We start from the raw sequence: 21,119 nt of genomic DNA on the forward strand, positions 1-21,119 counted from the left end.
AACAGCCTCTTTTACGGGCAAAAGCAACACAACGATGAGAAACCAGGGTATGATAGGAAGCCTGGACTAAGTGTCGAGCAGAAGGTGTATTGGCAGTTTATGCCTGTCTTATTAGTCTAGACATAGTGATATGATATGTTGACGGTGTCCAAAACAGCTCTTCCCAGCTGTGCGTCCACCACGGTGTGGGAGAGTGAGCAAGCCTGGTCAGCTGCTCCCTTCAAATAAGGGAAGTACAAGCACAGTACACATGTATATTGAGCAATTGTTTCAATAGCGGAACTTGCCATGTACATGTACATGTACATATCCGCTGTCTGAGAATTTAAAATTATTTTTATATAAGTCCATGACAGAAGACAGTCTCAGTTATAGCAGGAATAATGTCGTCTCCTGTGCGTGCATCCATTACCTTTGGCTCTGAATGCGACACTGTGAACACTTTTTCTTACATGACACGTGATCGTTGCCGGGGCCATGGCCAATAGACGGTCTTCCCGCCGCGGGCATAATCAGGCCATCAGGACCGTTTGACGTCATTTCGGGAGTTTCAGGACCGTTTGACGTCACTTCGGGTATGTTAGGACCATTTGACGTCATTTCGAGAATAATTTTTCGACCTTCGATCTTTCGACCTTTGACCTTCCCTAATATGTTGCTACGCGCTGTAAGAAATCAAATCAAGCACGCTCTGTCTGTCATGATGGCTGAATCTTGCCCTTGCCTGCAGCCCAAGGGCCGTACGGCCCTTGGGCTGCAGGCTCGGGCAAGATTCAGCCATCATGACCTCCTGAGCGTGCTTGATTACATACATTTCAGCTGACTGGACTGCATGGCCATGACATGAGGCATGACTCTGCCCTGCCGTACATGGCATTGCACACTGTACATATACATGTACATGTATATGTACACAGTCTACCCAATGCTGTAGACAGCTAGCTGATTCGGCCATAAACTAAAGACCTCATCACCGACATCAGTACAGCTACGAGGGTTTGTGAGCATAAAGAAAGCAGAGCTCCATTTGAGCCATCCTGACTGCACCGCTAGCTGTATACAATGTATTCTGAATAACAATCCATTTGACTCATTTTGAGATGTCCTGTCTTCCCCTAATAGCCCGCGTATGCCGTTATGTAAAAAAGGTATGCAAACGATACTGCAATGGCAATGATCTAGACAACAGACTGCTGCCTGCCACTCTATTAGTACTTTACACTACAGTCATGTCATGTACAAGTAGATGTAATAAAATATGTGAATGCCTGCCGGAAAAGGACGGAAGCCATGGAGACACATGTGGCCTACAGCAGGATGCTGTTCTCTGTAATGACTACCGGTATGTACATGCACATAATGTACATCTATGTGGTCTGTAGTCAGGTACGATGCCAAGAAATACATCCGGTCATCGTCCATATCATGTCAATACACTGACTCAGGCCCGCACCTCAGCCTCTCACTCTCACTCCCAGGCTAGTCTTGCCTGTGAGCAGGCATCCCCTTCATTTGCACGAGCCTGCCAGCGTACGTGTATATTCTCGGAAGTGAAACACAATCGGAAAAAGTAACTCGTTTTAAAAAAAGGAAACAATGGAGATAATTATTATAATGTGGCCACAGAAACCTGGCCTGGGGTTTGTCTCAAGTATGACAGTATTCGGTTCCCCGACTCACCCACAGGCTCTACGGAACGATACAGTTCCGTCGAAGCGGCAGGAGGGACAATTGTGGTGGTGATGGAAGCTCTCTGCTCGACCCGGATGCTTGTTGACCCATTGCGGAGACAGCGATACAGCACTGACCAGCCAGGCTCAAATTACTAACACAGTAAACCCAGTATTACTAATACACACAGTCGTCTAAGCATTTTTTGGCGTTTGAAAATGTGTATTTTACTGATGCATTATTTCCTGATTTCTTCTCTAGTTTTGTATTGCATTTTAATGCATTGGACTCAGATGGCGAGCCAAGGAAAATATTAACTAAATGGAAGAATAAAAGAGGAACACGGTGGGGCACAAGTTATCTCCTTGTTTCCATATACACAAGAGAGAGTTTGGAAGCTTTGTCACAACTCCGAGTTTCACGTATCTCTACGATCATCAGGCAACTGATGGATCCAAAACGGGCAGCCAGAACATAAGGGGGAGCAAGGTGGGAAATTCCGAGGGGTGTCATAGGCGACGCGTATCATAGCGCAAGAGTCAGGTGCAGGCGTGAAGTTGCCAAGTCTTCAGACTTGGGGCTATGCAGCAGTAGTTCCGGCATGAATGATATAGAATAGAGCTATATTAATCCATTGTGGGTGTTGTGAACCCTCTGGTTCTCTAAAGTGTCAGGAACGAACGACCCCACACGGCACGAGGACAACTATTTATTCTCAACAGTATATTTCACTTCCATCGATTAACAACAATGAATGAAAGAATGAATGTACAACTGAAAGAATGAATAACTAACACTAAAACCACCAGGTAGTTATAGCGTGAAAATGACAGCGTATATGAGAAAAGCATACACATACAGCATACAACTACAGCGCACACAGCAAACCGCACATAGCGCATGTAGCGTATACGTTGTAAACATCAGCGGTACCGCGGTGTCGGGATACAACTGCATTGACACGAACACAATGTCACAAGCGAGAAGGCCTTTCACTCTCCAGAACTTGGGGTTTCACAACATTCTCCCCACCAAAGGGCTTCTCACCGCCGTACTACAACTCACGAGTCAAAAGCGACCAGGGCTCTGACTACACGCCCAGAACGAGTCATCCGCTGCTGTGGGGGTGGCCAAGGTGGAATATTACCAGTGCTCACCATTTCTGCCAACTGAGCAACGGTCTGCGGACTTGCGCACTTCAGATGAAGCTCTAACGTTGGCTTCACGAGAGCACATACCAGAATGACTGCGGAGCTACCCAGGATCGTGATGGCGAACTTATCCATCCGCTGTTTGGTTGATTCCGCACTGAACTGCTTCACCTCAACATTCTCAACTCCAACGTGCTCTGCATCGATTGCGGACACCAATGCTGCAGTCACAGATGACGCCTTGGCACCCGAGTCCAGCAACACGCCAAGCCTGCCGCTGTGGGATGTCACACACAACACAGTCACTGGGTCACTGCCTCGTGGGGCGGACGCTGGACCAGATAACATACATCCGATCCCCGTGTTCCACACAGTCTCGCCGTTGATCTCTTCCGTGCTAACCAGTATCACCCTTCTCAATTCCTTAGCTTCTACTCCTTTCGCCTCTACGTCTTGCGCCTCTACGTCTTGCGCCTCTACGTCTTGCGTCTCTTCGTCTTGCGCCTCTACGTCTTGCGCCTCTACGTCTTGCGCCTCTACGTCTTGCGCCTCTACCTCTTTCGCCTCTAACTCTTGTGCCTCTCCGTCTTGCGCCTCTACGTCTTGCGCCTCTACGTCTTGCGCTTCTACGTCGTTCGGCCGAGACTCCAGCTGCTTCTGAGCGTCTCCGACCGATGTCGCCATGCACTGTACCAACGCAGTGGGCCTTGGATCTGATCCTCCCACTGGCTTCAAATACTCCTCTGACCGCTGCTTGTCTGTAAGCAAACTCTTCCACGCCTTATCCGGCGTCCTTTCGCGTGAGGCAAGCAAATCTTGCTTTGCTCCCTCATATTTACTGCTGGCGATGCGCTCGTTAATCTTCTTGAGCTTTTCGTTAAACTCTGTGCGGAGTGCACCCTCTTGCCGTCTAGCACTGCGCTCTTCAAACTCCTCGCTCTGTCGGAGCCTCTTCACCACATATTCTCTCAACCTATCGCCTTCAAATCCATACCGAATTCCGTTAGCGATAAAGCTGGCTTCAATGATCCATAGTTCCTGTGCCATGCTCGCTTCGTATCCTGGCGTGGTCGCCAAATGTTTGTGAACCCTCTGGTTCTCTAAAGTGTCAGGAACGAACGACCCTTCGCTGGTCACCGCAAGTCACCTCTATCGTCCTACGCACGGCTATGAAGCTGCGGATCCTCCGCCAGATCCGGCACTGCCTAACAGTGCGGCAGGCGATGCTGTATTACTCTGCCCTTGTCATACCGGATATTCTATATGCGTCGAATGCGTTTCTCCCAGGACTGTCCGCTGAGCAGCGGAACACAGTAGCCAAACTGGATAAACGTTGCATCCGTTGCGTGGCCGATGAGCACCCATTGTCCCACACTCTTCCCCTGTACACCAGGCTGGGTGTCTGCCCAGTGCTGGAACGAGGGGAATGCAAGCTCCGACTCCTGACATTTAGAATCCGTTCTGGAATCGTCAGTGAGCTGTTGTCGTCCCGAATTGTATTGCAAGGCCCGCCGACAGGCATGACCACTCGAGGTCAATTGGGACGCAACCTTCCCCTCCCCCTGGCCCACAGTGCTTCTGGCGCATGCCGACCGCTTCTAGCCAGCTGCCGACTCTGGAATGGCCTGCCCGACTGTATGAAGTCCATAGTATCTGTCCGTGAATTCAAACGCATGCTACGCGTATTCTAGTTCGGTTAAATGTAATGGCTTTCGTAACCTGCTGATGAGACTCGATAGAATCATGCTACGATGACCCGACTTGTAAATTTGAGATCCATTTTTTCTGCTCGTCTTGACCCTGCCTCCCCTCATTGCTACTTCCGTTTTCGTATTTTTATTTTCATTTATTTTCTCTTCATTTCTGACTCTTAACTGGTTGTCATCGCTTTCATAATATTGGGCAGAACTGCCCGTTTGCCATGCGATGTAAAATAAATAAACAACAACAACAACAACCCCACACGGCACGAGGACAACTATTTATTCTCAAGGTTCAAAAAGAACGAAACAGCATGCTGTCCGCAGATTGAGTATTTCGCTCCTGCTCTTGTAGCAGTTGAGCACTCTTGCGTGGGGTAGTGCCTTTGCAGTTTGCGTTATGCAGAGCTCACTGACTTGTCAGTTTGAGCACTCTGGCAAGGTACGTTCGGGCCTGATTGGAAATTTTTATTTCCATTGCTATCAGGTTCGGCCTCATTTCCTCTGTGCTGCGCTGATGAGTTCAAAAAGAACGAAACAGCATGCTGTCCGCAGATTGAGTATTTCGCTCCTGCTCTTGTAGCAGTTGAGCACTCTTGCGTGGGGTAGTGCCTTTGCTGTTTGCGTTATGCAGAGCTCACTGACTTGTCAGTTTGAGCACTCTGGCAAGGTACGTTCGGGCCTGATTGGAAATTTTTATTTCCATTGCTATCAGGTTCGGCCTCATTTCCTCTGTGCTGCGCTGATGAGTTCAAAAAGAATGAAACAGCATGCTGTCCGCAGATTGAGTATTTCGCTCCTGCTCTTGTAGCAGTTGAGCACTCTTGCGTGGGGTAGTGCCTTTGCTGTTTGCGTTATGCAGAGCTCACTGACTTGTCAGTTTGAGCACTCTGGCAAGGTACGTTCGGGCCTGATTGGAAATTTGTATTTCCATTGCTATCAGGTTCGGCCTCATTTCCTCTGTGCTGCGCTGATGAGTTCAAAAAGAACGAAACAGCATGCTGTCCGCAGATTGAGTATTTCGCTCCTGCTCTTGTAGCAGTTGAGCACTCTTGCGTGGGGTAGTGCCTTTGCTGTTTGCGTTATGCAGAGCTCACTGACTTGTCAGTTTGAGCACTCTGGCAAGGTACGTTCGGGCCTGATTGGAAATTTTTATTTCCATTGCTATCAGGTTCGGCCTCATTTCCTCTGTGCTGCGCTGATGAGTTCAAAAAGAACGAAACAGCATGCTGTCCGCAGATTGAGTATTTCGCTCCTGCTCTTGTAGCAGTTGAGCACTCTTGCGTGGAGTAGTGCCTTTGCTGTTTGCGTTATGCAGAGCTCACTGACTTGTCAGTTTGAGCACTCTGGCAAGGTACGTTCGGGCCTGATTGGAAATTTTTATTTCCATTGCTATCAGGTTCGGCCTCATTTCCTCTGTGCTGCGCTGATGAGTTCAAAAAGAACGAAACAGCATGCTGTCCGCAGATTGAGTATTCTCAACAGTATATTTCACTTCCATCGATTAACAACAATGAATGAAAGAATGAATGTACAACTGAAAGAATGAATAACTAACACTAAAACCACCAGGTAGTAATAGCGTAAAAATGACAGCGTATATGAGAAAAGCATACACATACAACATACAACTACAGCGCACACAGCAAACCGCACATAGCGCATGTAGCCTATACGTTGTAAACATCAGCGGTACGGCGGAGTCGTGCATTGACACGAACACAATGTCACAAGCGAGAAGGCCTTTCACTCTCGAGAAATAGCGTAAAAATGACAGCGTATATGAGAAAAGCATACACATACAACATACAACTACAGCGCACACAGCAAACCGCACATAGCGCATGTAGCCTATACGTTGTAAACATCAGCGGTACGGCGGAGTCGTGCATTGACACGAACACAATGTCACAAGCGAGAAGGCCTTTCACTCTCGAGAACTTGGGGTTTCACAACAGTGGGTATTTTGCCAGCTTTTGACATTGGGCCACCCTTTGTTAATTCATTGTTTAACGTCCTTTTATTCCCGAAAAGGTACGCGGGAGGGCGAAAAAAAAACAAAAGCCCATTCCAAAAACTGGAAACCCCAATCAAACATTTTGACCAGTAAAGCATGTGATATATACAATATTTCTGGGTCTAACGGCACTTGCAGGCATAGAACAACACTCTTTGATGGTACATTGGAGCACATGCCTGATGAATCCAACAAAACAGGTACATAGCATGGAGTTAGCATGTCATGAATTCATTACATCTGGATTTTTACTAGGACACACACCGTACGATATTTAAAAGCCAACAAAAAAGAAAAAGAACACAAGACAAAGGCATGCCCGGGAGGCAAGATTATAAGTTTAAGGTCATGATCGGCACACTGTGAAACTACACAATCATGTATTTACAACTTCGCATATTATTGGTACTACTACTTTCTTGTTTTTTTTTCCGGTCGGAGGCAAAAGTGTACGCGGGCGCGGACGTTAAACAACGAAAAAACAAAGGGTGGCCTACAATGTCTAGAAAAACGGAGAAAAAGAGTCATACAAATACCGGTAACCTACGAGGAGATACATGTACATGTACTTCGAAGTACATGTACACCAATTTAAAGAATGCTATGAATAAAATAATCTGAGCACTGAGTGTGTGTGTGTGTGTGTGTATGTGTATGTGTATGTGTATGTGTATGTGTATGTGTGTGTGTGCGTGCGTGCGTGCGTGCGTGCGTGCGTGCGTGCGTGTGTGTGTGTGTGTGTGTGTGTGTCCTGTGTTCACTGGGGACGGTTGTGCTTTTTTGAGCTCCTGCCTACTGAAAGTCCTCGACCTTTGTCAACTTCACGGAGGCCTGAGGTGGCCCTCTTTGGGCCGCCTCTAGGCCAGGGAAAGCGCATGACGGAGGGAAGCATACAGCTGAGATACGGGACGGCAATAGACCGATCCCCTTATTATTGTCTGGGTTCGAGCAAGGGGGCAACTCCGCAGTCGCGTGGGATCCTGCTGCACACACGCGACCAACCTCACCGCGGCTGTGCGTGACATCTGGCATGCGAAGTGCAGAGCACACGAGATCTACATGCAGTGCAAGCCTGTCTACAAAAAATGCCACAAGCTGCAAGGACTTTTGATTTGAGCTGTTTTGTTTTTGTTTAGACGTCTTCCTTTTACGACTTCAGGATGCCTTCTCAGAACATTGCTGCGTTCCTCACTGTCAGAACAGGAGGACGAAGGAAACAAGTCATTTCACTCCTTTCCTCGTGTGGAGCCACAGCGGCCTGGAGCAAGGGGATCCAGGCTATTCCCCGTGAGGAAGGACGTAGTTTTAGGGTCACTCTGAATATTTGAGTTGCAGCGATCATTTCGATCCCGAAATCGAAATCGTTTTGCCCAGCTCTACAAGGACAGGATGAGTCCAGGAAACCAAACAGCTGTCCTACGGTACCAGGTTTGCTTTTCGCAAGAGAGTGGAGTCTGGACGCCCTGCTCCCCATGATCGCAAAACAGTATTTGCTGAGCCTAGTGCAGCTCGGTCATGGAAGTGCAGCGTCTGCATCACGAGCTCCCCATGCTCGCAAACCAGTATTTTGCTGAGAGGCAACGGCACTTTGAGTTGGAAAGGAACCTGGCTTAGTGCAGTTTGGTCCTGTAATGGAAGTGCAGCATCTGCATCAGGATTTGGCAGCAAGTAGAGCTCGTGTACAGAGTCTCGTGGAGCAGTTGGACGATGTGAGGACTGGGGTGAAGAAAGCCGAAAAACAGCTTACGTACAATAACATAAAGAAAGACTCTGAGCCGCTCCAGTTTCTGACTGGTTTGCCTTCAGGTGTTTGGACCGCTCTGTGGGACTTCTTTGAGCCTAGCCGAGAAAATGTACTGCGCCGCGCCAGATCTGCGAAGACGGAAGCTGAGGGACGGCGGATACAGTTGGAGGTGGCCGTAAATCGCCAATGAGCATGTAATGGAGGATCAGCTGCTACTGGCATTGATGTGTCTAAGCCTGGGCCGAATGGAACAGAAGCTGGCATGCGTGGTACAAGTTAACCAGCCGTTTCACGGTATATAGCTAGCTGAGCTGGAAAGATGTCTTGTTCCTCCGTTTGGGCATGATCCCCATCTGGGTGAGCTGGCGAGATGTTCAGTCATCAATGCCATGTACCGCAAGACATTCTGCAATGGGGATGAAACAGTTCTATTTTGCCATGCACTTAGGGTTCTCGCACCGGCACGGCACAACAAGACCTAACAGATCCTTGCGCTCTTATTTTCTCCCATGGTAACATTGCCGGTCACAACACCCGGTAGCCAGTCGCAGATGCAACCAAATCAACCAGGTTCTTTTTTTCCAATACTGAAACCAAAGGTATACCAATATTTGCATCGAATGCAGTGATGATTTCAATACTGTTCACTAGTACTATGCATTACCAGACTGGCATATAATCATGATAATATTATCCATTTCGCAATCACTGTCATTGCTTTCTTAGATCTCCAATCATCAATATCGGACCATAAACCGTCTACTAGTATCATCTTATACTCCTGCTACTATCCTCCTGTAACGATGAGCTTGAAGAAACGAAACAGCTGTCTAGAGGCGTAAATAATATCTGTCAACGGAAGTGTCCTTGCTGTGCTGGTGTGTTTATGCTTCGTGCATTAGTTCGGCCAAGAGCGCATGGTGGTGGCGGGTTGAGGATGCAGTACAGCGGAGTATGACCGAAAGCTCCGTCACGATGTAGTTTATTAGGAAGGTATAGAAACGGAAAAAAAAACCTGTATCTTCATCTTGGGCGTAAACAGCCCGTCTCACATTTAATATACTAGAAAATAGTTCACTCTGAACATGCAGTCTTCCTAAGAGAGAGAGGGGGGGGGGTATATTCATAGGTTCGAAAGAACCGCACACACACTTTGCTGCAGACAGCGGCAAGCTTTCGCCCTCGTGCTTCGATGAGGGAGCACCACTGCGCTACGCTTGCGATTAACAGCAAGCTTCAACTTTTCAAAGGTACGACTCATCACTGGCTCTGGGGTAATGTTCCTGGAACAAATGCCCCATTGCCGACTGAGGGGCAGGAGCACGCAATCTGCCTTCCTGGGCGAGAAGTGTTCCAGCATAAGAAGCAGCACGAATACATGCTGACAAAGACCACCATCACCACCAGCCGGCACACAGCACACTGTTCTTCAAAAACCATCCACTCCATCCCCACCATCCACTCCATCCATGTGTTTGCACTGTCCTCCTCTAGCTCTTCACGCTCAACAAATACCACGCACTGCTCATGGTTTTTTTTTTGCTTCCTCTGGGTTGGCTAGCCCTTCGACTTGACAAAACAGCGATCACCACTGCACTGCTATCGTCACCTCATAGCAGTCGCTTCCACCAGTGGCTTTTCCTGTCTTTGCAAGGTGTCCAAGGATGGCTGCTGTTGTCACTACAGGCAAATCAGAAGTACTTTAGTGGCTGATGTCCAACCAGATCGTTCAGTGGAAAATCGATTTTTCCACTTCAGGGCTGCTGATCGCGATCGCGACTTGGTGACTTGGCAGCACCACAGTTACCTTCATAGAAGATGGCTCTGGAGAGGAAAAGGCAGACCAGAAAAAGGTTACTATTGTCTTCAGCACCGATCTCAAGGAGAAAGAAATACGGTCTGCTAAAGCCTAGGCACAAAATAAATCTCAAAACACGACTCACGATTCGAATATTTCAACAACAAAAAAACTCACCTCTGGAGTAACTCCTGTTCGTGGCCCGAGATCGTTCCCTCCCGCGCCTTGAAAAAATCCTACAGCTGCATCACAGTCCATGTCTTTCTCAGAGACTCTGCTCCTACCAGCAGGAGGTTCAGCACCGCTCGAAGCCATCGCAAACTACTTGAACTAAGCAGAAGACATTCCAAAACAAACCTGAAACACACTGTCAAAGATGCTGTCACGTTCAAAAACTAGCTCGATCGCGAGTGACGTTACCCCCGTGCTCGAACCCAGTATAATAAGGGGATCGGTCTATTTGGTGCCGTCACTTTTAGTTGTACCCGACGTCGCCGCTCGCGGAGGTTTGACAAGCCCCCGAGCGGATTTCCACAACATCGCGCGATGAAATCTGTCAGAGAGAAGAGAGGGAGATGGAGACGTTGCCTGCTGTGTTTGGGCTCATGGAACGTGAGATCCTTGGTGGAGCGGGACGGCGACATCGACACTGCTTGTGTTTCTGGACGCGTCGTGGAAGACAAAAAAATTCACCGAGTTATTTCTGAACTGAAAAGGCTGAAAGTGGCGGCGGCAGGCCTCCAGGAAACCCACTGGTTTGGACAAAATATCTACGCTGTCAACGGATTTACTGTGATCTGTTCGGGCCGCCCCACTCCTGGCGAAGAGGATAATCGACGTCGAGCTAGGTGAGGGAGTTGCTCTTGTTTTGAATCGTGATACAACTTCGGCGTGGAGGGCTGGCGGCTGCGTATGGAACGCGGTGATCGTGAGTTCTCGGATTGTGAGTGTACGTTTGAAGTACTGTGCAGCTGATGGACCGGATGTTTGGCTCACTCTGGTCAGCGTTTATGCTCCAACGTTTGCTGCGTCGCGGGCATGCAAGGAACTATTTTATGACGATCTACAACGCACTCTGTACGATGTACCCCAGACTGACCATTGTGTAGTGCTTGGCGATTTCAATGCTCGAGTTGGATCTAGTGAGCAGGGTGATGAGTGGTCCACTGTACGTGGTCCGCATGGATTTGGTGCACTGAACTCTTCAGGAGCTGACCTGCTATCATTTGCTGCATTCAATCAGTTGAGTATTTGTAACACCTGGTTCCCCAAGCGAGACCTCTTCAAGCGGACTTGGCAGCACCCAGGCACTTTGAACTGGCACTGTATCGACTACATTCTAGTGCGCCAGGAGGACCGCCGTTGGTGTATGGACACTGCGGTCGCGCGCAGTGCTGAGTGTGGAAGTGACCACCAACTCCTCTGTTTAACTTTTGCACTCCGGTGTGGACGATTAGTTCGGGAGCGCGACCGGGCAAATGTGCGACGCCGCCGTTATGATGTTGCCCAGCTGCGGGTGCGCACCTCGGACCCGGACTCACCTTCGCCTGCAGAAAGGTACCAAGCTACCATTGCAACCGAGCTTGTAGATACATGGCAAGAACAGCACGACATAGATCAGAAATGGTCCAACGTCAAGGCGGCTATCGACAAGTCTGCTGCGTCTGTCTTGGGCTTCTCCCGGCGTCGCCAACCAGACTGGTTTCGGGAGGCAGAGTCAGCCATCCAGCCATTGCTAGATGAACGGAATCGGTGCTATACCGACTGGCTATGTAGTGGCCAGAGCCGCGACTGCTCGCACTACACAGCATTTAAGGTGGCTAGATCCAGGGCGCGTGCTTCCATATCCTCGGCTAGGGTAGACTGGATAAAGGCAAAGGCACAGGCGGCCACAGAGTCGAGATTCAATGGAGCGGTCGTATGGAAGTGCATCCATGACCTCCAGTCTTGTACCCGGGGCCTCGCCCCTGTGCGCACCTCCGCCGTGCTGGATGAGAACGGTAACATCTGTAGTTCACCAGAGGAGCAGAGCCACCGGTGGGGAAGACACTTTGACGGTGTTCTCAACGTGGCAAGTGCATGGAATCGCAATGCCCTGGACGACATCCCACAGCGACAGGAGGCTGATCATCTTGCTGAGGCGCCGACTCTCCGTGAAGTCAGCCGCGCTATCTCCCGCCTACAGAACGGCAAGTCCGCTGGAGCCTCTGGCATCCTCCCTGAGATGCTGAAGAGGGGTGGTCCTGACCTCACCGCCAAGCTTGTGGAGCTGTTTGGCGATGTGTGGCGTGCTGGGGTGGTCCCGCAGGAGTGGGTGGACGCCACGTTGGTCCCCATCCCAAAGAAAGGGGATTTATCTCGCTGTGATAATTGGAGGGGTATCTCACTGCTGGATGTTGTGGGCAAGGTTCTGGCGAGCGTCATCCAGACTCGTCTCCAGTCCGTGGCTGCAGATTTTCTCCCAGAGTCTCAGTGTGGCTTCAGGCGTGGCCGATCTTGTACAGATATGGTTTTCAGTGTTCGGCAGTTCCTCGAGAAGACCATTGAGCACGACTGCAAAGGCTTCTTTGTATTTATAGACCTCAAGAAAGCCTATGATTCCGTGCCTCGGGATTGCCTGTGGGAAGTCTTATCCCGAGCGGGTATCCCTGCTCCCATGCTTGCCGTGATCCGTTCCTTTCACACTGACATGTCGGCGGTGGTTCGGGTAGAGAACACGACAACTGACCCTATCCGCGTCACGAATGGTCTCCGTCAGGGGTGCACCATGGCACCTGTGCTGTTTAACATCTTCATGTGGGCGGTGGTGACTGTGTGGCAGCGACGAGTCCGAGATGTACCCGGTGTTGGTTTTGAGTTCCGGCATTGTGATGGTGACAATAACCTTTACCGCAAGCCTACCAGGACGGATCCGGTTGCCATTGCCACTGAGTCACAGTTTGCAGACGACTCAGCACTTTTCGCGATGACTCGTGCAGGGGCGGAGACGGCACTTGCAGTGTTTGACACGACCGCAGCTGAGTTTGGGCTTAAAGTTAGCGCTACCAAGACACAGTTCTTGGTTGCAGGTAGGGATGTTTCGCCTGGGGACTGCGCTCCAATCGAGCTAGCTGGCACGGTCATCGAGTGTGTTTCGGAGTTCCGGCATCTGGGATCTCTCATTCATCGCGGTGGCCGGTCGACACAGGACATCACTGCTCGGATTGCGCATGCCTCTCGTGCTTGTGGCGCCTTGCAAGGAACCATCTTCAGCAATCCTGACCTTGATTTGCATATCAAGAGGTGTGTGTTTAATGCATGTGTGCTGTCGCTCCTCCTCTATGGGTCAGAGTGTTGGACACCATTGCAACACGATCTCAGACGTTTGTCAGTCTTTCATATGCGGTGCATCCGTTCCATCCTGGGTGTGTCCCGCAGAGATTGCTGGAATAATCACACGACCAACGCCCAACTGTTGGAGATGTGGGATGACTCTGATACCATCTGCGTGAAGGTCGCACAGCGTCGCCTAGAGTGGCTGGGCCATGTTGCTCGAATGGACAGTAGCCGGATGCCGAGACAGATCCTGTTTGGCTCACTTCTCACACGTCGCCCAGCACATGGCCCTCGCAAGCGCTGGAAGGATTGCGTTGTCTCCGACGTAAGAGTTCGTGGCCTCACCAAGGAATGGTACCCTATCGCCTGTGAGTCCCGTGCTGACTGGCGGACTATGTACGCCGAGCCTGTGGAGAATGTGCCTCAGCCTGACCCAGTGGTATGTGCGGATTGCAATCGGTCATTCTCGCGCCCTGGAGATCCTGCTCGCCACAAATGTGTGGTTGAGCGGGCAAAGCCGATTGCTGAGCAGCGAGGGGCTTGCCACTGTGGAGATTGTGGGCGTTGGTTTCGCAGCAAGGGTGGTCTAGCTGTTCACCGCTGTTCCGCACCTCAGCCTCAGCCTCCCGAGCCCCGGCAAGTCTATGTGCAGGATGCCTGCTGTGCTGCGCACTGTGCTGTGTGTGCCCGCTGCTTTCGGTCTGTGCAAGGCCGCGGTCGTCACCGGTGCTCGAGGACTGGCCCGCGCCCGACTGCCCAGCAGCGTAATTCGTTCAGCCATGTATGCGTGTGTTCTCGCCGGTTCCGTTTGCCCCACCATCTCCGGCGTCATCAGGCTGCGTGCTCCATCTTCCTCTCTGATGCCCCTCCGGGGCCCACGTGACCCCTGTGGCAGTGGCTCTACAGGACAGGACAGGTGTGTGTGTGTGTGTGTGTGTGTGTGTGTGTGTGTGTGTGTGTGTGTGTGTGTGTGACTCATACTTCAAACACAAAAGGCAAGGTAGGTAGGTCTCAAGGTTCCAAGGTTTTCTTGTGACGATCATCAGTTGGAAAATACATCACAATAGAGAATACAAAAAAGGAACACATGCTCATACATGTACTTGAAGTAAATGCAGAGAAGGTGAAACATTTTTTTAAAGTTCAATATTTATAAGCGTGTTTCCTAAGACGCCCTCGTGAAGTCAGCGCTGAATCCAAACAATACGAAACTAATCTGCAGTCTCTTGGGATCTGGAAATTACATTGAGAACCGTATTAATGTCACTAACCGAGCGTTTGGCACTATCCTGGAAGAGACACACTTTAAGTGTGACTTTAGTATCTAGAATCATTACGTATACCACACTTATCCTTCCGTTTCTATTATACAACTGTGGTCTGTGGTCTGTGGACCTTGACAACAGCACTGGGCAACAGGCTTGACACGTGGCATCGCCGGAAACTACGATCCATCCTTGGCGTACTGTATCCACAAAACAATATGGAATAAAAACTAATACAAGCTGTCAAACTAATGACCTATTACCACTATTTCCACTATCACCATAACATGCAGAGAAAGGCGCTTGTTATGGTTCGGTCATGTAATCAGAGAAGGCATTGACTCAACATTCTACAAAGCTCTAAGACTAACAATCGACAGCAAAGACATGAAGAAGCACATGCTAAAAATATCTGCGCTTACTCACTGATCTTTTTGGTAAATAATATTCTGTACGAGAAGGGTTTGCTCCCCACATTGGAGCTCGCGCTACTCCGCCGACTTGACTTGACAATTCTTTGTTGCCATCTTCAATAGGTCCGTCAAATAGTAGTAATAGGTTTTTCATTGACCCGACGAGACCACACGACGCCTGCAGACAACAGCACGAACAGTTCACCAGCCACACTCCACGAAAGCAAGTAGTATTACTCCTGTCAAGTCTTGTTTCGTTCCATAAAGATGACGGGGATCTCATCAGAGGAGAAGCAGTTGTTGAGTGAAGGGGTTAAGCTAAAATAGAGAGATACCGGCGCAAGGTGTAAACACTCAACTAACTCATATATGTGACAAATCAACACCAAAAGGAATAGTGCAGAATGGAGGTGTTATGAACCCTACCAGACATAACTATCATAAGTGCTAAATCAATCACAATGAGAAGGAGAGGTACACAGCAATAGGTTGCGCTAGTTTACACGTCACAAGAGTACTGAGGTGGTGACAAAGATAGGTGAAAAGTAGACGCCAAGAGAAAGCCAACAAATCATCACGGACATCTAACGTCACATCTGAACATTGTTGCTAACTGCACAAGACAAATACTTCACGAACCTCAATGATTGAAATTCAGCCAACGGTAGGTGGAAGGAAGGCTGCTGGGTGAATAGAGAGAATAGCAACTAAATAGAGCGTTTGTCAGTTGGCAACCCCCTTTTAGAAACAAGACTTGACAGGAGTAATACTACTTGCTTTCGTGGAGTGTGGCTGGTGAACTGTTCGTGCTGTTGTCTGCAAGCGTCGTGTGGTCTCTTCGGGAAAAACCTATTACTTTACTTGACACTTGACTGAATCACGATTGCCTATCTAGAGCACACGAGAAGTACATCAAACCTTCGACTCGGCAAACCTGCAAGAAAGCACCACTCCCTGCTCAATACACAGTGTTTCGGGGAATTCACCCCTCATCGGTTGAGCTTGAGTAGGTTGAGGAAGATTGTGCCTGAAGAGCACCACTTATATAGTGCTCTCCAGGCACAAACATCACCAGGGATACAAACTTATAGAGACGGAGCAAACACTTTTCAAACAAACCATGGCCGAAGTCGCAACCACTATTTTATACTGTTGTGCCCAGCGCGGGCTTGCGACTAGCTGGTTTGGAGGTGACACTGACAGCGTTGTGAATGACTTACGGTCCTCGACGTCTGTTCTCACCGTCCAGGAGCGACACTTTTTGTTGTATTGCAAGGCCCACCGACAGGCATGACCACTCGAGGTCAGTTGGGACGCAGCCTTCCCCTCCCCCTGGCCCACAGTGCTTCTGGCGCATGCCGACCGCTTCTAGCCAGCTGCCGACTCTGGAATGGCCTGCCCGACTGTATGAAGTCCATAGTATCTGTCCGTGAATTCAAACGCATGCTATGCGTATTTTACTTCGGTTAAATGTAATGGCTTTCGTAACCTGCTGATGAGGCTCAAATGTTCAAAAAAAGGCAAAACACGACGCCATGTTTTTTGCACCGTAGCTCGTACAGTGCAACAGCCATGAGGCACGGCACAAACTACAGTACGGATCCACTATGGTGTTTCCCCAACGGCGTAGGTTCGTGGGAGAAGGTAGCACGTCCAGGGTTCTGGTTGACGCGGGAAGAAATTTCAAATCCTTACCAGTACCACCGTACAACCGAACAAAAGGGATTTGTATGTATGTTTATATTTGAATTCGCAAGTACACACGGGCTACAAGCCCAATTACATGGAAGCGAATGTGATAATGAGGTTAATTAAGAAAGGGTGGAGGAAGGAGGAGGACGGTAGCAAAGCAAAAGGGAGGACAATTCAGGAGCAAAATTAACAATTGCACAAATATGAGAGTACCTGAGACTGACGGTACCTGTGGAGCGATAAAATGCTAAATCAAACAGAAGAAAGAAAATCACAAGCCAATATACGCTAAAATGCGCTTGGGTTTTAATAAAGGGGGAAAACTGGAGCTCAAGAAAATTTTAACACACAAAGTCATAATAACAATTTAACTGGATGAAGAGTAGCATAAGCAAACATTTCCTGACAACGCGAGGGACTGTAACTACAGCCACGGCAGAAGCTGCTGTAGCAGCAGCAGCAGCAGCCGCAACAACAACATCAACAGCAGCAGCGCCGTGCAGACTGCTCCAAGGAGTATGGGCCCTTCCACGACAGGTCCTGCCACATCACCGATGTCCACTCCAACCACTTGTCTTGCACCTGAAGAGTCTTCAGCCTCAAAATCTGCTCCTGCGCGTTGATCTCCTCAACTGTTTGAAGGAGATCCTTCCTCGGGGTTTGGAATGCTCCTTCGGAGCACGAGCACCCAACCCTGCACGATGACTTGACGATGACGGTGGACGGAGAGTCCCTGAACCTACTGATGCCTCTGCACACTCCAGCTCTATTGGCGCCGCATACCGCTTTGTCAGCTTCGCATTCTTACTCCGACGCAGAGTGTACAGCGCTCTCATGCGCGCGTCCCCACTCGATCGAAGAATGTGCCATTTGATGGACTGGCACTTTTTCAACACCGTAGGAAGGTAGTGGAGGCGTAAGCCGAAGAGAGAGAGAGAGAGAGAGAGAGAGAGAGAGAGAGAGAGAGAGAGAGAGAGAGAGAGAGAGAGAGAGAGAGAGAGAGAGAGAGAGAGAGAGAGAGAGAGAGAGAGAGGGAGAAAGAGAGAGAGAGAGAGAGAGAGAGAGAGAGACAGACAGAGACAGAGAGAGAAAGACAGAGACAGAGACATACAGGAGAGAGAGAGAGAGAGAGAGAGAGAGAGAGAGAGAGAGAGAGAGAGAGAGAGAGAGACAGAGACAGAGAGAGAGAGACAGACAGAGAGAGAGACACAGACAGAGACACAGAGAGAGACAGAGGGACAGAGAGAGAGCGGTATACCTGCGTCTTGAATGCCTGCATTCGGCTGCGAGGGGGTGGATGCAGGAGCAGATCACAGGGCAATGTATTCAACTGGTGGAGCACACAGTAGGGAAATGATCGCTTCAGGACTAACGGGGTAGAGGCTGGCAGGCTGGCGTCCAGTTGAAACTGGTGGCCAGCAGCGCTGGCATGGTCGCTCTGGGTTCGCGGTTTGGCCGACTGCTGACGGCGAGCCGCTGACAGAACCGCGAGAAGTTGAGGTGGGCCCGTAATTACTTGTAGCTTGTATAAACAAGCTAGGGCAGCTACTGTCCGTCTGATTGCCAGACTGGGCAGGATTGCTCCCGGACCAATGATTTCGAGGGCGCTGTGCTGGACTCGGTCCAGTCGGCTGAGGTGGCTGGATGACGCTCCAATCCAGATAAGTGGGGCGTACTCCAGCAGCGGACGAACGAATGCCTTGTACACGGTTATGCGCCCAGCCGGAGGGAGAAGATGAGCAGACCGGCGCAAAAGACCAAGTCGCTACCTTGCCCGGGTTGCAACAGACTGGAGGTGTTCCCCAAAAGACAGCTTCTGGTCAAAGAGGACGCCTAGGAGGGTGATCAAGTTTGCCTCGGGGACTTGTATTCCGCCAAACATGATTGGTGGGAGGTGTAAGTCAGCTCTTCGGAGCGTTGCAGTCACTGCCTGGGACCTTGGGGGCTCAAATGCAATCTTCCATTTCTGGCCCCAGTTATGCAGCCGATCGATTGACAGTTGCAGTGAGTGCGCTGCACCTGCCGCGCTTGCTGGGGTGGCTCAAGACGGAAATGAAGGGCCTCGACTGCGTCGGAAAGGTTAATGTCAGGCGTGTGAGTTAGGATTTCGGGAAACATCTCGTGAGCTGTACCAACAAGGCGAGCAGGTAGTAGCCGTAGCTTTTGGTCGTCGTCGTACCCACTCAACTCGCATGTGTGGACGAAATGCCTCATGTACGTGGTGAAATCTTGGCCTGGCTGATTTCCGAATGTCTCAGGAAACAAGACTGGCTTCGGCAGTGGACGTGCATGTGGCCGTGGTGTGTCTGTGTCCGGCAAGCGAAAACGATGGGACAACCCTCACACAATCCAGCAGGTGCGGAAGTCAGTAGGTGCGCTGTGGCGGAGCCGCCGAAGCCTCACCCTGGCGTCAAAGACCCTGTTTTACAGGTCGATGATCCAGGGTAGGTTTTCGTACGCTTCCAACGCCTTTTATCCGTCACTTCAAATTGGCAACATGGAGCCCCTCACACGTCTAACGAAGTGCGCTATCCGCTGCTTCTTCGGTCTGCCACCGTGGTCGCGCACGAGCCCGATCTTTGCGGTATTGAAGAATGCAATCAGCTGGCGGAGAAGCGCGGCCCCCAGTGTCCACAGCATAATGATGTCATCAATATAATGCTTGTAGAGTACGGGAGCACCAGGCGAGTTTAGCAACAGCGAGGTTTCGAGGTCATGCATGAAAATAATCGCAAACGGTGGCGCTAGGTTGTTACCCATGGCGATGCCTTCCCTCTGGTGGTAGACCTTCTCACCAAATCTGAAATAATTGGATCTTAGAACGAAGGTTAACAGCTCTTCGATCTGCTCCACGCTTAAACCAAATGTGTCAACAGACTCGATGTGCTGCTGCAGGACTCTAGCAACCGCCTCCACCCCTTCAGCGATAGGGATACTTGGGTAAAGAGCGACCACGTCCATTGTAACGATGATCGTCCCCGCTGGGGCTTGTAGATCGGGATACACTTGCCGGATATCTTCCAGTGCTTCCAGCGTGTTTTTCAGATGTGCTGGGACATATCTCAGGCATTGGTTGAGTATGCGCTCCAGGACAATAGAAATATTGGTCACCGGGCTATCAACAGCTGACACAACTGGCCGAAGCAGTACCGTGGCTTTGTGGTCTTTAGGCAGGCCATACATCTCCGGAAACCTGTTGTCGCCAGTGAGTATGGCTTGGTACAGGTTCTTCTCTAGTGTACCACCACAGACGCGTTGAAGGATGGTGCGCGTTTGCTTCTCCCAATCATCGATGGTGACATTGACGGGTGTGAACTTTGTCTCATCTGACCGGATAGTCTCGGCCTTATCAAGGTACGTTGCCATCTTCATCGCCACAAACTTATTGCTCTTGTCGGACCTCTTGACGACCACGGAATCATCGTCGCGGAGGTTTGTAAGCCGCTCGCGGTCTGTTCGAGACATGTTAGGCCGGGGAGCTGACGCTGTTCGGTAGATATTCATGACCTCGCGCTTTAAACTGGCCAAGCCGAATTCTTCTTCCCTCGGCAGCTTCACAAACTATAATACAAAATAGCTTCATACATATAATATATGTATGAAGCTTTTTCACTCACAAAGCGACTGTTCAGTACATGGGGTAGTGGTCTACCAGAGCAATCACACTCACGGTAGTGGTCTACCAGAGCAATCACACTCACCACCGTGGTGGTTTTCCAGAAATGAGTAGAAGCAAAAAACCACACTCGCAGCCACAGAATAGATAAATAGCCGAAAAACATCTAAATCCATCAAAGAACCGCCAGCAAGCGGGAGAAAAGGCCGTGAAATCAAGTGAAACAGCATGGCCAGTGGTGAGCATGGGTGACTGGGCAGCAGGGGAGCGCCTGAAAATCAATGACTCCCTACATTCCTAGCCGCGACCGCTCAACCGGGCTAGAGGAAAAACACGCCTTTCGGCCAAAAAACCTTTCTATTTTCATTAATTCCTGCCCCGCTGCCAGTCAGACCCAAGAATAGAGATAGCAAGAAATGGTATGTAATAACCGGTGTATGTCATAATCATAAGCCACACACATAGGCATAGATTGTCAAGAAGAACAGCGGACGACTCCCATGAAACCAGGGTGGGTGGGCGGGCAACTTCAACTACCACGAGGAAAAACAAAGACCACGATGGCAGGTTCAACGGAGTTGCGCAGAACAAGAGCAAATGCACGAAAATATTTGTGAGTGAAAAATACGTTTTTTGCACTCTTTCGCTACGCTCAGCCGTGAAAAAACAAAACTTTTCACTCACAAAGCGACTGTTCAGTACATGGGGTAGTGGTCTACCAGAGCAATCACACTCAC

At 49.8% G+C, this 21,119-nt stretch overlaps 2 protein-coding genes across 2 annotated transcripts; one reads left to right on the forward strand and one right to left on the reverse strand.

Annotated features, from left to right (window-relative positions):
• The first annotated feature begins 10,993 nt into the window (after positions 1-10,993).
• On the forward strand, positions 10,994-14,895 carry LOC135809311 (uncharacterized). Its single transcript, XM_065322647.1, has 4 exons — positions 10,994-11,024; positions 11,539-13,363; positions 13,499-13,835; positions 14,803-14,895. The coding sequence occupies exons 1-4, from the start codon at positions 10,994-10,996 to the stop codon at positions 14,893-14,895; spliced, it is 2,286 nt and encodes a 761-aa protein (XP_065178719.1).
• Positions 14,896-15,021: 126 nt separating this feature from the next.
• LOC135809321 (uncharacterized) lies at positions 15,022-20,270 on the reverse strand. The gene is made up of 2 exons (XM_065322658.1): positions 19,278-20,270; positions 15,022-15,027 (listed from the first exon to the last, which is right to left on the reverse strand). The coding sequence occupies exons 1-2, from the start codon at positions 20,268-20,270 to the stop codon at positions 15,022-15,024; spliced, it is 999 nt and encodes a 332-aa protein (XP_065178730.1).
• Positions 20,271-21,119: the final 849 nt, after the last annotated feature.

The sequence above is a fragment of the Sycon ciliatum genome, chromosome 1 (genome assembly GCF_964019385.1).
Source record: "Sycon ciliatum chromosome 1, ocSycCili1.1, whole genome shotgun sequence".
In the NCBI taxonomy this organism is placed as follows: Eukaryota; Metazoa; Porifera; class Calcarea; order Leucosolenida; family Sycettidae; genus Sycon; species Sycon ciliatum.

What these genes read in the sequence shown, in the direction of transcription:
- LOC135809311 (XM_065322647.1), top strand. Translation starts at nt 10,994, where the DNA reads ATGGAACGCGGTGATCGTGAGTTCTCGGATT. An exon ending in CTTGATTTGCATATCAAGAG is followed by an intron (nt 13,364 to 13,498) that starts GTGTGTGTTTAA and finishes TGTGTCCCGCAG; the next exon opens with AGATTGCTGGAATAATCACA. An exon ending in TGCCTCAGCCTGACCCAGTG is followed by an intron (nt 13,836 to 14,802) that starts GTATGTGCGGAT and finishes CCTTGACAACAG; the next exon opens with CACTGGGCAACAGGCTTGAC.
- LOC135809321 (XM_065322658.1), bottom strand. Translation starts at nt 20,270, where the DNA reads ATGAATATCTACCGAACAGCGTCAGCTCCCCGGCCTAACATGTCTCGA.